The 15701-nt window shown below is 34.5% G+C and overlaps 1 protein-coding gene and 2 long non-coding RNA genes across 6 annotated transcripts; 2 read left to right on the top strand and 1 right to left on the bottom strand.

Annotated features, from left to right (window-relative positions):
- Positions 1–2148: 2148 nt before the first annotated feature.
- On the bottom strand, positions 2149–7359 carry LOC18106480 (uncharacterized). 4 transcript variants are annotated; one of them, XR_002978586.2, is made up of 6 exons: positions 6647–7359; positions 6379–6467; positions 3189–6035; positions 2981–3059; positions 2684–2878; positions 2149–2591 (listed from the first exon to the last, which is right to left on the bottom strand). It is a non-coding gene; the product is annotated as an uncharacterized LOC18106480 (long non-coding RNA). The 4 variants fall into 4 exon arrangements; XR_008057820.1 differs by having other exon boundaries at positions 3189–4163; positions 5968–6035; positions 6379–7346; XR_002978583.2 differs by having other exon boundaries at positions 6379–7358.
- LOC127904537 (uncharacterized) lies at positions 6005–7184 on the top strand. The gene is made up of 2 exons (XR_008057821.1): positions 6005–6153; positions 6258–7184. It is a non-coding gene; the product is annotated as an uncharacterized LOC127904537 (long non-coding RNA).
- A 3658-nt stretch (positions 7360–11017) lies between the features above and the next one.
- Positions 11018–14504, top strand: LOC18106483 (probable LRR receptor-like serine/threonine-protein kinase At3g47570). The gene is made up of 2 exons (XM_024588551.2): positions 11018–13782; positions 13900–14504. The coding sequence occupies exons 1-2, from the start codon at positions 11133–11135 to the stop codon at positions 14307–14309; spliced, it is 3060 nt and encodes a 1019-aa protein (XP_024444319.1). The 5' UTR covers positions 11018–11132; the 3' UTR covers positions 14310–14504.
- Positions 14505–15701: the final 1197 nt, after the last annotated feature.

The following is a 15701-nucleotide window of genomic DNA, read 5'->3' as shown; positions in this document are numbered from 1 at the left end:
ACTTCTTTAGTTGCAAATCCACCAAGGACGAGGAGCAGGAGCTGTTGTATCGGAGAAGCCTCAGCAACTGAAAGTGTGAATTATTTTTTAAAATATTTTTTATGATAAAATATATTAAAATAATATTTTTTATATTTCAAAAATTATTTTTAAAAACAATTCAAAACATTAAAAAAAATTAATATTTTTAAAAACACAGATCGGTTATTTTTCAACTATAGTTTTTTTTTTCCTTCAGACTTGTGCTCTCCATCAATTTGCCAATCTTCAATTGACGACTCTGCCATTAATTAATAGAAGTTTCGGGCACGTGGCTTAGTTTTTCTATATTTTTTTTAATTCTTAGGTTTTTGTTTTAATTAAATTTTTTTTCTTAGTGTTAGTTGTCTATAAAAGAAAAAGGGATTTGCATTCACTTTTGCCATTTAGTTTAGGCTTTTAATATTGGGAAAATAATTAGATTTAAAGTTTTCAATCATGCTAATTATATAGAGAATGTTTGACAAGAATGATGAAAAATAACTTTTGATTTTGAATCATAATTAAAGAATCATTTAAAAAAAAAATAACAATAATTTAAAATAAATATAAGTTAGAACTATGATGGTAAAAACAACTTAAAACTTTTTTTTTAAAAAAAAAGTGTAGCATAAGTTAGAATTTATAAGTTAAAAATTCAAAGTTGGCAATGCAGAGTCAAGACAGAACACATAACAGAGACTCGCGCAGGCCGCAAAGAGGACTATAAAAAAGGAACTTCCATGGATAAGATGACACAGCGCATAGCAAAAATGAAGAAACTAGGGTTCCACATATCCTAAAATTACATCAAGCACAATCAGAAAGATCATGGCTTTCACGCCAGATAAACACTTGTGGTTGGATCCTCTTCTTCATGGCCATTATGTTGACTCTGGAACTTGGCAATCCAGTGAAGTTACTGGCCATGGAACCACTTTGAAAGCTCTGGCACTGTGCTGCACAGTCTCTGCGTGTTGTCATAAGATTTTTCTGTGTTGTAAAGATTTTGATTTCTGCCGTCCAAAACAGATATCAAAATTCTAAGTAGTTTGGCAAACTTCAGGCTACGAAAAGATAGCAGAATAAAAGGTGATTTCCTCTTCTAATGACTGATAAAAAATTAAAGTTATTTTTTTCTTTTAATACACATGCTATTCTCTTTTCGATTGGTTGTCGAATAAAAATAACACTTTACTTATTTAACAAGTATTTACTAAAATAAAAATACAAAAAATATTTATTATTTTCATTAGTTGTGGAACTTTGAAAAGAAGGTGAAGTCTAATTAGGCAAATACTTGTAATTGCCTTTAATTGTGGTAAAAACAAAATAAAAACTCTAAAATAAAGAAGGTTTCAATACCGAAAAATATTTATTATTGCCTTTAATTATGGAAAATGAAAAAAAAAATCAAAATAAAAAAAGTGAAGTACAATTAGGAATAATGCTAAAATAAGAAACGTGAAAATTTCAACAAATTAATTAGAAGATTTGAAGAAATTGTTTTAATGAAAGGATTTGTTCTATTTGCCTTAATCAAATACTCCAAGACATTGTTCTATAATAGGAAACAATGCAAATATTTCTCATACAATTAAAAGATATATAAAATGTGAATTAATTAAAACACTGATTTTTTTTTGTACACACACCACACATATATGAGATATTTATTCCAAAAATATAATAATTATTTTTTTTTACAAAAATAAAAATATAAAAATACTAAAAAAATATTAATTTAATTTTTTAAAACTAAAAATACTTAAAAAAAAAAAACACCGTCCAAAATGCACACTAAATAAGAAATAAAAGTATCCCGCCCAAGTAATAGATCCGGACCTAAGAAAGCCCGAGACACAAGCTTGGAACCCGAAGAAACCTCCCGTAAACTAATTGGCACAAGGACAGGGCAGGACACGCACTAAATAAGACGTCACCAAATAATACTTCTTACCCTCTGCCTCCGCCTCTCCCTCCGCTCCCCCACCCAGCTACCTTTCCAGGTTGATTGTGGTTCAAATCTCTCCGTGGCAGATTAATCATAGGATTACTAAAACAAATTCTATGGAGAACGCGGTGGAGAGCGAGACAGAGTCCAGGATGAAGAGATAGACAATTCCAAGCAATGCTGTAAAGGAACTGATGTCGATATGTCCACTTTTTATTACAATGTGATAGAGAATACTCAAACTGGAGCTGCACATTCCACTTTGACTTCCATAATGTAAGATTTCTTCCAAAAAAATAGGAGAATGACAGAAGATCGAATTGACACGTAGAAGCATAGTGTTTGTCATAAACAAACTGGATAAACTTATGTACAGCCAAAACTTGATTGAGTGGGACGAAATTATGAGAAACCTCAAGAAATGTCCACTTAAATATGAGCGATGATCACCCAGAGAATTAGCCTTCCATTCCATGCGATATTACTTGTCAGAATAAGAGCAGAACCTTTCATCCAGCTTTCCTTAGCCCATCCTTAGCAAACGACCCTCCACCACAAATAACTGCGCCAAAAACCTTAGCCCATCGTCGAGGACTTGTAGTTTTTCAGTTTCTCCATCCTGCTTGTGATAAGCAACTCAGTAAACTATAGGAATCAAGTGAAATTGGAGTGAACTTCAAGTGATTTACCACAAGATGAACCAGAAAGTACCCGAAGATAACTGCCAACAGAAAAGTGAAACTTGGAATGACGTAACTCAACAAGCTTGCAAAAGTCAGAGAAGTTCATGCTAAATAAGCATAGGAAACATTAAGATGGATAATAGATTGACGGTTCCAAGAGGTGAAAGCACAGAAGTCTTTGTTATCACTAAGAGTGAAAGTGATGGTCGCTGCATGCTGCTACCTGGAATGAAGATACACAGGAAATTACAAGTAAACACATTTTGACTCTCCTAAGAGCAGTATTCATGAGGATATTTGGTACGTTCTAAAAAGTATAATTTACCTCGGCAAACATTCTGCTTTTGATGTTCATGAAGTCAGCGATCCCAATCAGGAACGACCCCGGTTTACACAAGGACAAACTGAGAGCACCAAATGTGCATGGAAAGATAAAATTATGATCAGAATCATGCCAAGAATTCACAAAGAATTAGTAGCATAAGGTGGAGATGCAATAGTTGTTGATAGAATAAAAAAAATTAATTCATTACCTCGGCAAACACAAGTGGACATAGAGAGCCCTGCCAAAGATCTGTGATAAGACTTGTTATGTAGTTCCACAAGTGGACATACAGATTTGATCTGAACTTGTAAAAGTCAAACAACAGCTCAGGCCCCCAGATATCATCATAAAATTCACCACAATATTCTGAGTATTACTTGCCATTTGAAAACAAAGAACTTGAAGTCATTTGCTGTCTTTCTTGCCCAACAAACTCTCACAAAGACCAGTATTGATAAACCATCTGTTATTATAGATGTCAAAAAAGATATCTTCTACTTTGTTGAACTCCTCCACGTATGCAAGCAACACCACCCCATTATGAAGATAACTCGGAACCGTTTACTCAATTCATGCAATTGCACATTTTTAAAACAAATCAATTGGTTCTCACAAAACATAGCAGTATAATCCATCTTCCACAGTACAAAAAACCGCAATTCTTCTCCAAAGCGGCTCGTGTGTGGGCTCAATTTCTGCAATATACTTAATAACAAATTGAAAACAGACAAAATAGTTGCTCAAACAAGGCATTACTGTCCCCATTTAATTCTTCAAGAATGATTCTGCTAAACACTCTAAAATTGAAATCTAAAAATTGCCTTCAATATCAGACTCAACAAGATCAACTTCCCGAGGAATTTGGAAAAATATCTTCACCAAAGATTTCAGGGTCTGACAAACATCTGTCATCTGTGTTTGATCGAGTCCCTTTTTCTACTGATTTCTTGCCCTTCAGTTGCAAGAATCAAAATCCCATTTAATTTGTCAAATCTTTCTTCATTGATAGGTCATCCCATTTTATTTTATTTATTATCAAACCACTTATTGCACATACAAGTTTACTTTTTTAAAATCAAAATAAGCATAGAATAGAAGATTCTAATACCTGACAGAGAAACAGCTGTCTTGATGATCTGGTCATGGTTTTCTGATCTTGGACATCAACTTTCAACACTAATTTCTGTCCGAATTTTTTTAATCACACCTTTGATGGCCGGGGCAGAGGGAAGTAAGATTATCATTTCAATATGTTAGAAGAGCGGAGGATCAATATGTTAGAAGAGCGGAGGATCATCAATATTGCAAAATTTTCATCCTAATCTTTTACAAACTCTCCATCCTATTCCCTTGCAGGGAATAAATAGTGAGAAGCACTGGTTGTTATTTTCAAAATATGCATTTAGTGATGCAAATCGCAGTGCCCGTTTACTATTTGAATAAATGTTTCACTCCACCATAGTGAGAAGATGCAAGGGTTTGCTTTTAACTGCAAAGTTACTTGGGGTCTCTTAAAGTCCAAAATAAATGCTGACAAATGAAAAAAAAAAATATTGAACAGCAACATGTGAGATTTGCGAGATGACCGGGGTCTACATGTTCTAAAAGTGACCTATTATTATTTACCGCAACGTCTAAAACGATGTTTTGCTTATTGTGTAATTTTTCCTAAATGTTATAAATTTCACAATGAGGATATAGCTCTTTTGTGGATGGCTAGGATTTTCTGCTTGCTTATAATGGAAATAAAGAGATGAAAGAAACAAGATACAGGTACTTTGAAGATCTTGCATCAATATTCTTTTTTGAACAAGTAATAACTCACCATTATTCGTAATGCATAACCTCACAAATGACTTAACAAAATTTGTGTACGGAGAGTTTGCTGTTTGTTTAGATGATGGTAATTCTTGGAAGGTTTCTAAGAAGACTCATCACTTATCATATGCAAGAACTAGATCTGAAAATCTAGACAATCTCGTGTGCCTCTAAAAAAAAATTAATTCATTACTTCACAGTGTTCAATAATTGAAGAAGAGTAGAGACAAAATTGATGAGACTCTTTTACTCATTTGATGTTCTAACACTCAATCTTGCAAATCCCACATGTTGTTGTTCAATATTTCTCTCTCTTATGACGTAGAGATTAAGTGCTAGAAGATCAAATGAGCAAAAGAATCACTAATTTTGTCTTTATTCTTCTTCAATCATTAAACACTGTGAAATAATGAATTAATTTTTTTTAGAGACACACGAGATTGTCTAGATCTTCAAATCTAGTTCTTGTATACGATAAAATACAAGTCTTTTGAGAAACCTTCCAAGAATCACTATCATGTAAATAAACAGCAAACTCTCCGTACACAAATTTTGTCAAGTCATTTGTGAGATCATGCATTACGAATAATAATGAGTTATCACTTATTCAAAAAGAAACATTAATACAAGATCTTCAAAATGTATGTATCATGTTTCTTTTATCTTTTTATTTTCACCATAAGCAAGCAAAAAACCCGCAACTATCCATAAAAGAATTGCATCCTCCTTGTAAAATTTATAACATTTAGGAAAATTTACACAATAAGCAAAACATCGTTTTAGACATTGCGGCAAACAATAATAAGTTATTTTTAGAACATTTAGACTCTGGTCATCTTGCAAATCTCACATGTTGCTATTCAATATTTTTCTTCATTCGTCAGTATTTATTTTAGATTTTAAAAGACCCCTAAATAAATTTGCAGCTAAAAACAAACCCTTACATTTTCTTATTATGATAGAGTGAAACATTTCTTTAATTAGTGAACAAACACTTTAATTTGCATCACTAAATATATATTTTAAAAACAACAACCAACAATTATTTGTTTATTTTCTATAAGGGAATAAAATGAAAAGTTTGCAAAAAAAAAATAAAGATGAAGAATTTACAATACTAATAATACTATGCTTATCTCGTGTAGTGGTATAATGATAATCGTACTTACCTTTGCCCCGGCCATCAAAGGTGTGATTAAAAACTTGCTTTGCTCTGGATCATCATTCCAAAAATCATCTAAAACAAGAAATAATTTGTTGCCCATCAATATCTCCCGGAGTTTACAGTGAAGACTACTGTGAGGCATGAGATCACAATCCAAAAACCCAAGCTCTTTGACAATGATTTTTGTTAGGTTGAAAACATTAAGATCTTGTGAAACAGAGACCCATGCTTTCAGATCAGAGGCATGAGATCACAATCCAAAAACCCAAGCTCTTTGAGAATGATTTTTGTTAGGTTGAAAACATTAAGATCTTGTCAAACAGAGACCCATGCTTTCAGATCAAACCACTTTCGCACGTCATCACCATGGTAGACAAATCTTGCCAATCCCAGGCATGCCCACTATGGGAATTACCTGCAAACTTTCTCCTTCTGCATCATCGGATAGAAGCAACTTCTTTATGGCCTCCTTAGATTGGTCCCTACCATAAACTCGAGTGTGACCTAGCAGAGAAGTCGAAGGCACGCGCTCATGAGATGGCTGTTGCTTCATCAGATGGAGGCTACGAGCTTTGTTTCTAACCTTTCAAGTTTTGCGAAAATCTTTTCTAATTAATGGGCCATCTCTCCTTCCTCGTTCTTGCTTAAAGGACAAAGAAAGGAGATAAAAAAAAGTTTCGCACCTGATACATGCCAGTTTGAGAGCCAGCTACCAACTCTATTCATCGAGCTTCATTATCAATCTCAATCAACAAGTCTTCAGCTTCATAGATAGCTTCTTTAGCATCCGCAATCCAAGTCTTCAGAACCATCACAGTAAAACAGATCTCTCCCAGCTTCAGTTATTTGCTTCTCCTCGGCGCCATTGAGCAAGCCATTAACAGTATTCAATGTTTCTCTCAACTTCTCGAGCTTTTCCTTATCGATCTCCCCGCATGTGCAAAAGCCCAGAAGCACAGGAACCAACTGCTGGCCCAGAAAACCAGCAGCACCATTCAGACATGCTAACGCCATCTCAACTGCCATGATGAATCTTTGCAGAGGGTGTGAGTGTGGAGAGGGAAATGGTGAATTGAGCAGTGGGGAAGTAAAGAACAGTGAGGAGAGTGAATTGGGGCCGTTGACTAGGGATTAATCGACGGGTAGGAATGTTTGGATTCTCAAGACGAGAATCGTGATTCATAGAGCTTTGAGAAATTTAAACTACAGCCAACTTGGAAACCTAACTGGATACGGGGGCGAGGCAGAGGCGGAGGGGAAGAAATATTATTTCTCCTTTTTCCAATTTGCAGCCGCTTGCGTATGAGCAGCGGCGGCGTGTGGATGACGGTGGTACACATATCCGGGGCGTGTACTGGCTTTTCCTTTTTCCGATTAGTTTACTGGTTTCTTTTGATTCCAGGCTTGGAATTTGGGCTTTCATAGGCCCGGATCTATTAGTTAATCAAGATATTTTTATTTTTTTAATTTACATAACTCGTTTATGTCTAACTTATTTTTTTAAAAAAAATAATAAATTATAAATTAGTTCTTAAAGTTTGAGAAATAAATTATTGATCTTTTAATTTCAAAAAATTAATTATTGAGTCTCTTGATCATTGTCGAGAACCCTTAATTTTTTATTATTTTATCCCAATAAATAATTTCTTTGTTCATCAATCTTTTTATAATATCTATTTTTAAAAAAATAAAAAAAATTGGAAAAAGACTAAATAGTTATTTTTAAAAAAATAAAAAAATACTAATTAATATATTTCTCAAAAATAAATAAAATAATTTATAATTTAATCTTTACAAAAATAAATAAAATCATCATTTGTTTTTTTCGATAGCAAAGATACCATCCAATGACTAAATGTTATTCATTTTTTTTCTTCTGATTAAGGAAAACTTATAATTAGAAACTTAATCTAGGTTTCTAGCAACTTTACAAAATCAAATAGACAGTGGATATGAAACGACATTTATTTTGTCTTTAAGGCGCGACATTTAGAATTCCACTAGCTTTGATACCCGCGCGATGCCGCGGGTTATTTTTTTGCATAAAAAATATTAAAAAACAATAAAAATTTAAAAATCTTGGGTTTTTCTGCAAAGTTATATCCAAGAAGTTTAAGTGAGTCTGGCTGTAACACCGGACCCAAGAATACTGGATGTGGGTCTGACTATAAGGTCGTGTCATAAAAGTGTGATAATTAAATAGATTAATTAAAAAAACAAAGAAAAAAAATCAACAGGAAGTAAAAAAATAATGAAAAAAAAGAAAAAAAAAACATTGAATTAATTGGGTCAACCTTTTAAACCAGGTTATTCCGTAAAATCTGGGATTTGCGTCATGAAAGTTTGATAATTAAATAGAAAAAAAATGACGGGTTTACCTAGAATTAACCGGGTTAACCCATCAAACCAAGTTAACCCGTCAAGCCCAGGATACGTGTCATGAAAGTATGAAAGTCTGATAATTAAATAGAAAGAAAATTAACTTTAACAAACTAACCTAAATGAAAAAAATAACTCGTCAAATCAGGTTAACCCATCAAACCCGAGATTCGTATCATGAAAATCTGATAACTAAATAAAAAAAATTTAACATTAACAAACTAAATCAAACAAAAAAAATTCATTAAAAAAAATAAAAAGAAAAAACAAAAGAAAAAAACAGTTATATAATATAATACAATATAATTATAATTATAATGAAAAAACGCGGGGAAAATTTAAAAAAATGAAAAAAAAAAGTGGGCAAAGCTAAAACTAAAGCTAAATTCTCAACCAACTCAATATTGAAAAAATAAATTTAACAAAGATAATTTAAAAAAAAACATGTGGGGGAAACACTGTAACCAAACAAAAACCATGTAAGGGAAATAATGTAGTAATCCATAGTATGATAACTAAATAGAAAAAAAATTAATTAAAAATAATAAAAAACAAAAACAAACAAAAGACATAAACCTGTTACTAATGAGGAAAAAGAAAAAAAATCTGAATCAACTGAGTTAACCCGTCAAATCAGGTTAACCCGTCAAACCTGGGATTCGCATCATGAAAGTTTGATAACTAAATAGATAAAAAAAATCGATGGGTCAAACGAAAAAAAATTAACAAACTAAACAAAACGAAAAAAGATGATTAAAAAGGAAAAAAACAAAAAAAAAATTCAAGTCAACTCGTTAAACCAGGTTAACCCGTCAAACCCGAGATCCATGTCATGAAAGTATGATAACTAAATAAAAAAAAATTTCACATTAACAAACTAAATTAAAAAAAAAATTATTAAAAGAAATAGAAAAAAAAGTGAACATTAACAACCTAAACTAAACGAAAAAAATTAATTAAAAAAACAAAAACAAACAAAAGACATAAGCATATTACCAATGAGAAAAAAGAAAAAAAATCTGAATCAACTGAGTTAGCCCGTCAAACCTGGGATTCGCGTCATGAAAGTTTGATAACTAAATAAAAAAAAATCGATGGGTCAAACGAAAAAAATTGATTAGAAAGGAAAAAAACAAAAAATTTCAAACTAAATTAAACAAAAAAAAATTCATTAAAGAAAAATGCAAAACAAAAAAAAAAAGTCAAGTGTATCACTGTATGCACAGTGATACATTTCACTGTGCACTGTGTGCACAGTGATATAAAAAACAGAAGCAGCAAAAGCAAAAAAAAAAAAAAAAAAATACTGCTACAGTGAATATCCCACGCGTTTTAAAGTATTCTATAATTAACTGCTCTAAGTCAACTGCTTCAAATCTTCTATATATAAATTTTTTTACTAAATTCTCTTATTTCAAACTCAGATTTTCTAGCACAAGAAAAGAAATAGGAACCCTAAACCCCTTTCTTCTTGCCAAGACATTAAGGAGCAAGTACACGCCTTTCTTAGCTAGGAGACTGAAGAGGGAATTTAAGCTTGTCAATTAATTGTTATTATATATCATTGCAACCAGTGGATAAAAACGAACTTATTTTCTGGGCTTGAATTCTGCTGAAACATGAAGTGATGATCATTTACATTCCCATAGGAACAAAAAGAAAACACAAACAAAATTAATGGATTCAAAGAAAACTCAAAATTTTAATCATTTTTGTGCCTAGTAAGGTTGTGCCTTGAATTCCTGGGCTTGGTGCTCTTCTTTTCGTTGTCATCAAAGAATATGTTATCTGAAACAAGATGTGAATTATATCCTTGAATCTCTCAAGATTGTTAATTTGACTGTAAATAGTTCACTAAGTATTCTCTTTCACAAGCATCGTAGTAGTACTCTTGATATGATGAGGATGTGTTTTTGAACAGGAAGCACACAGATTAAGAGGCCAGATACTGTACATCAAGTATATATTCAAGACTGCAGAGTCTCCATGAATAATATTTTCTCCATCACATAAAGTCAATGCCGGCCTAAATATTCTAATCTCTAAGAGGTTGGTGAGTGATTTGATCCTTGGAAATTTAAAATGTTTTCAGCGCTTGCAAGATGAGATCGTTTACTTGAAAATTTTATAAGTGCAGGGTGGTAGGTTGAGCAAGATCTTTTATAATTGCAAGGCAGCCAACAAAACTAGAGCAAAAGAACAATAAATGAGATTCCAAACACAATCAGCCAAATCCAAAAAACTATCAAACCAAAAGGAAAAGAAAAATGTTGGAAACTGCTGAAGATAAATAACTAGACAAACTAAATTCTTAAGATACGCTGTGAAAAATAAATGTCAAAAAGCACAGCCAACAACCCCCATAAGGATGCAATTACGACAGCACGGTCAAAGGCTTTACTTTCTACGATGAGAAAAGAATAGACGCAATTACGACACCACGGTCAAAGGCTTTACTTTCCACGATGAGAAAAGAATGGTCTCTATGGAAAAAAAAAAAGCAATGGTCATGGCTGACGTTCGAAAACGTCTTCAAGTGGTTATGAAAATGGAAAGTCATTAACATTAATTTTCTCGAACTAATTAAACCTTAGCTAACTTGACTTAAAGCCAATGTGGGGTCAAGTGTTTGTTGATGAATCCGAAGAAGGTACAAATAGAGTCTGAATGCATCTCAAGGATCCTGTCCGTTCCTTACATATAATGTTGTTTCATCCACAGAGCATCACAACAAGCCCTTTCATCTCAACTTAAATCTCTAGGACCCCATTGAAACTGAAGCTTTCAAGCATGAGTTCATGCATTTTGTGGTTTCTTTTCTTGCAAGTAATTCACCACTCTTTCTCCATCTCATTTGCTAGAGGAGAAAGCGAGATAGACAAGCTCTCGCTACTAGCTTTTAAGGCTCAAATCTCAGACCCCCCTGAAAAACTAAGCTCGTGGAATGAATCCTTGCCCTTCTGCCAGTGGTCAGGAGTAACATGTGGAAGACGGCATCAAAGAGTCATAGAGCTTGACCTCCACTCCAGCCAACTGGTGGGCAGCCTATCTCCCCACATTGGGAACTTGAGTTTTCTTAGGCTGCTAAGATTGGAGAACAACAGTTTCACCAATACTATCCCCCAAGAAATAGATCGTTTGGTTCGGCTACAGACACTGATTCTCGGGAACAACTCGTTCACCGGTGAAATCCCGGCTAACATTTCTCATTGCTCGAACCTCCTGAGCCTTAATTTAGAGGGAAACAATCTTACTGGCAACCTTCCTGCAGGACTTGGATCGTTATCAAAGCTGCAGGTATTTAGTTTTAGAAAAAACAATCTAGGAGGCAAGATACCCCCCTCTTTCGAAAATCTTTCATCTATCATTGAAATTGACGGAACACTTAATAATTTACAAGGGGGTATTCCCAGTAGTATTGGGAAACTGAAAACATTAAGCTTCTTTTCACTTGGCTCAAATAATCTGAGTGGTACAATCCCTCTCTCCCTATACAATATTTCCTCTCTCCTTCATTTATCTTTGGCTCATAACCAATTTCATGGTACACTTCCTCCAAATATGGGCCTAACTCTTCCAAATCTCCAATATCTTGGCATTCACGACAATCGATTAAGCGGGCTAATTCCAGCAACGCTCATAAATGCCACAAAATTTACTGGTATTTATCTTTCATACAATGAATTCACTGGAAAAGTTCCCACTTTAGCAAGCATGCCTAACCTAAGGGTTCTTTCAATGCAAGCAATTGGGCTTGGAAATGGTGAGGATGATGATTTGTCCTTTCTCTACACCCTCTCAAACAGCAGCAAGTTGGAAGCTTTGGCTATAAATGAGAACAATTTTGGAGGGGTGCTGCCTGATATAATTAGCAACTTCTCAACAAAGCTCAAGCAGATGACATTCGGAAGCAATCAAATCCGAGGAAGCATTCCCGATGGCATTGGAAATCTCGTAAGCTTGGATACTTTGGGTTTAGAGGCAAATCACTTGACTGGCAGTATACCAAGTTCTATTGGTAAATTACAAAATTTAGCTGATTTCTTTCTTAATGAAAACAAATTATCAGGGAGCATCCCTTCTTCTTTAGGGAACATCACCTCGTTGATGCAAATTAATTTTGATCAAAATAATCTACAGGGAAGCATCCCTCCAAGCCTTGGAAACTGCCAGAACTTGTTGGTCTTGGCTCTCTCCCAAAACAATCTTAGTGGTCCCATACCAAAAGAGGTCCTTAGCATTTCATCCTTGTCAATGTATTTGGTCCTGTCTGAAAATCAGTTGACTGGTTCCCTTCCCTTTGAAGTTGGCAAGTTAGTGACTCTTGGATACATGGACATCTCCAAAAACAGGCTATCAGGGGAAATTCCCGCAAGTCTTGGCAGTTGCGAGAGTTTGGAACATTTGTATTTGGATGGAAACTTCTTACAAGGCCCCATTTCTGAGTCTTTGAGATCTTTGAGGGCACTTCAAGATCTTAATCTCTCTCACAACAACTTGTCTGGCCAAATTCCCAAGTTTTTGGGAGATCTGAAGTTGCAGAGTTTGGACCTGTCATTTAATGACCTTGAAGGTGAGGTGCCCATGAACGGTGTTTTTGAGAACACCAGTGCGATTTCAATTTCAGGGAACAAGAATCTTTGTGGAGGAATTCTTCAGTTGAATCTGCCCAAATGCAGATCCAAGTCAACAAAGCCAAAATCCTCTACCAAGCTGGCATTGATAGTCGCAATTCCTTGTGGCTTTATTGGATTAATCTTCATCACATCTTTTTTATATTTTTGCTGCTTGAAAAAATCATTGAGAAAAACAAAAAATGATTTGGCACGTGAAATCCCATTCCAAGGAGTAGCCTACAAAGACCTCCGTCAAGCAACTAATGGATTCTCTTCTGAAAATTTAATTGGTGCTGGTAGTTTTGGGTCTGTGTATAAAGGATTACTAGCCTCTGATGGAGTGATTGTTGCTGTGAAAGTATTCAACTTGCTACGCGAAGGAGCTTCCAAAAGCTTCATGAGAGAATGTGCAGCCTTGACAAACATCAGGCACCGAAATCTTGTCAAAGTATTATGTGCATATGCTGGCGTTGACGTTCAAGGTAAAGATTTCAAAGCTCTTGTTTATGAGTTCATGATCAATGGAAGTCTAGAAGAATGGTTGCATCCAAACCAAACATTGTATCAGGAAGTGCATGAGCCAAGAAATCTTAATCTCATTCAGAGGTTAAACATTGCAATTGATGTGGCTAATGCGCTCGACTATTTGCACAACCATTGCAAAACGCCTATTGCTCATTGTGATCTTAAGCCTAGTAATGTTCTTCTCGATGGAGATATGACTGCTCATGTTGGGGACTTTGGATTGTTAAAGTTCCTTTCTGAAGCATCCTGTCAGACAAGCTCTGTTGGATTAAAAGGCACCGTTGGCTACGCAGCTCCAGGTAACACACAGCACTAGAAGGATATGTATTCCATTATTTACAATTTTTCTCTTGACATTCACCTGAAAGGTCATGAACAACCCTGATTAATTAACCATGCAAACAAATGGACTGCAGAGTATGGCATCGGAAGCGAGGTGTCAACTTTGGGGGATGTGTACAGCTATGGCATCCTACTGCTGGAGATGATTACTGGAAAGAGACCTACAGATAGCATGTTTAAAGATGGAATAGAACTTCACAATTATGTTAAAATGGCATTACCTGACCGTGTAGTTGATGTTGCGGATCCGAAACTTGTGATAGAAGTTGATCAGGGAAAAGACGCTCATCAAATCCTGGAGTGTTTGATATCAATTAGCAAGGTAGGAGTGTTTTGTTCAGAAAAGTTTCCAAGAGAGAGAATGGGCATCAGCAATGTTGTAGCTGTATTGAATCGAACTAAGGCCAATTTTCTCGAAGGCATGGACAGCTACCCTCCTAGAAGTTCCAGCTTGCCCTACGGGGTCCAGACGACTTCGAAGTGAGTATGTGACATGAGGATTAATAGAGTTCAAATATTGTAACTTGCTTATTTGCATTAGCATGAGTCCTACCTAGCTACTAGTCAGAAGCGTCCCTGAAAGGGCACGAAACCTGTTTAAGTGCCTGTCTTGTTCAAGCAATCTGTTCTGTGTAATTAAACGTTATGCAAAAATCAAGCACTCTCATTTTACATGTCACTTATTACTTGACAAATTACAGGAAATATGCCAAACTATACAAATTAACTGAGCTTCCACCGGGAACAAAATTCACTAAAAGAAGGGTTGTTTTGACATTGTTAATTATGAGTAATATTGTTGACGAGAAATAAAATCCACTAATTAATCTCAAGCCTTTAACATTTACTTCTAATTAACATTAAAGACTGTTAATAATGGTGACGGATTGTCTTCTGCTCGTGACCTTGCTGCCGCTATTCTGCTGGAACTTGAGAGAGGTAACGAGTGTTCTTGTCAAGCATCCATTGTAATTCCCTTGAGAGCGAGCCCGTTGAAATTTTGATTCATGGAGAATACATTCCAAGGCTGACGCCATGCATGCGTTACAAATCGAGAATGAAGTAAACTTAATTAGTCTCTTTGAAACGTATTCCAAATATAATTATTAAATATAATATGATAACGAAGTTGTTCCAATCCACCAATCTTGAAATTAAAATCTCTAAAACCCAATTACACTTGATAACATAAAAAAATAAGCTGTGAAGAGAAGTGATAGAGAAATATCATACATATAAGAAATATAAAGATTCAAAACGGTATGAAAAATGAGTAGAAGTTGACAAAAGATATTCAACGATTGATCGTGTTGAAAATTTAAAAGCAGGCTGAACTAGAAGGTGGTGGTGGTAATCGGAAATTGACTAGGTACAGTCGCTAGCTGTGATATTTATAAATGCGTTCTTGACTTGGGAAATTAATTATTATTGATACTGCATGCCTTGCCAACGTGCTAAACCACTGTTTGAGAATTAGTGGGTTAATCTTTTGACCGATCATGTCATGTAATTGATTTAGGGAAATCTAAACAACTATTAAATCCAAGTGGGATATGAATATTTTATTTTATTTTATTTTATTTAAATGATATTGTTTTAAGTTAAAAAAATAATTGTTATTTCAATTTTTTTAAAATAAATAATATGAAATTGTTTTTTTTTATATATACATACCTTGGGTTAACCCACCGTTTTATATAAAACTCAAGACTGAGACAACACCTACTCAAGAGAGGCAAATTACCATCCTCCGAAGGAATATGACCGCCCCGAACCTTATTTTAAAACATTTTTTCCCACCGCCTGACATCAATATCAACTTATACATTTTAAACTCTAGTTAAGTGGATGATTTTAATGCATGATCCTGAGGACT

This window comes from Populus trichocarpa, chromosome 17, assembly GCF_000002775.5.
Source record: "Populus trichocarpa isolate Nisqually-1 chromosome 17, P.trichocarpa_v4.1, whole genome shotgun sequence".
NCBI classification, from domain to species: domain Eukaryota; kingdom Viridiplantae; phylum Streptophyta; class Magnoliopsida; order Malpighiales; family Salicaceae; genus Populus; species Populus trichocarpa.
Note: the sequence above shows the minus strand (reverse complement) of the source record. Positions and strands in the feature narration are given on the sequence as shown.

Bases quoted from the DNA above. Each gene is read 5' to 3' on its own strand.
- LOC18106483 (XM_024588551.2), top strand. From the start codon at position 11,133: ATGAGTTCATGCATTTTGTGGTTTCTTTTCTTGCAAGTAATTCACCAC. The intron at 13,783-13,899 runs GTAACACACAGC...AATGGACTGCAG, and splicing joins CGTTGGCTACGCAGCTCCAG to AGTATGGCATCGGAAGCGAG.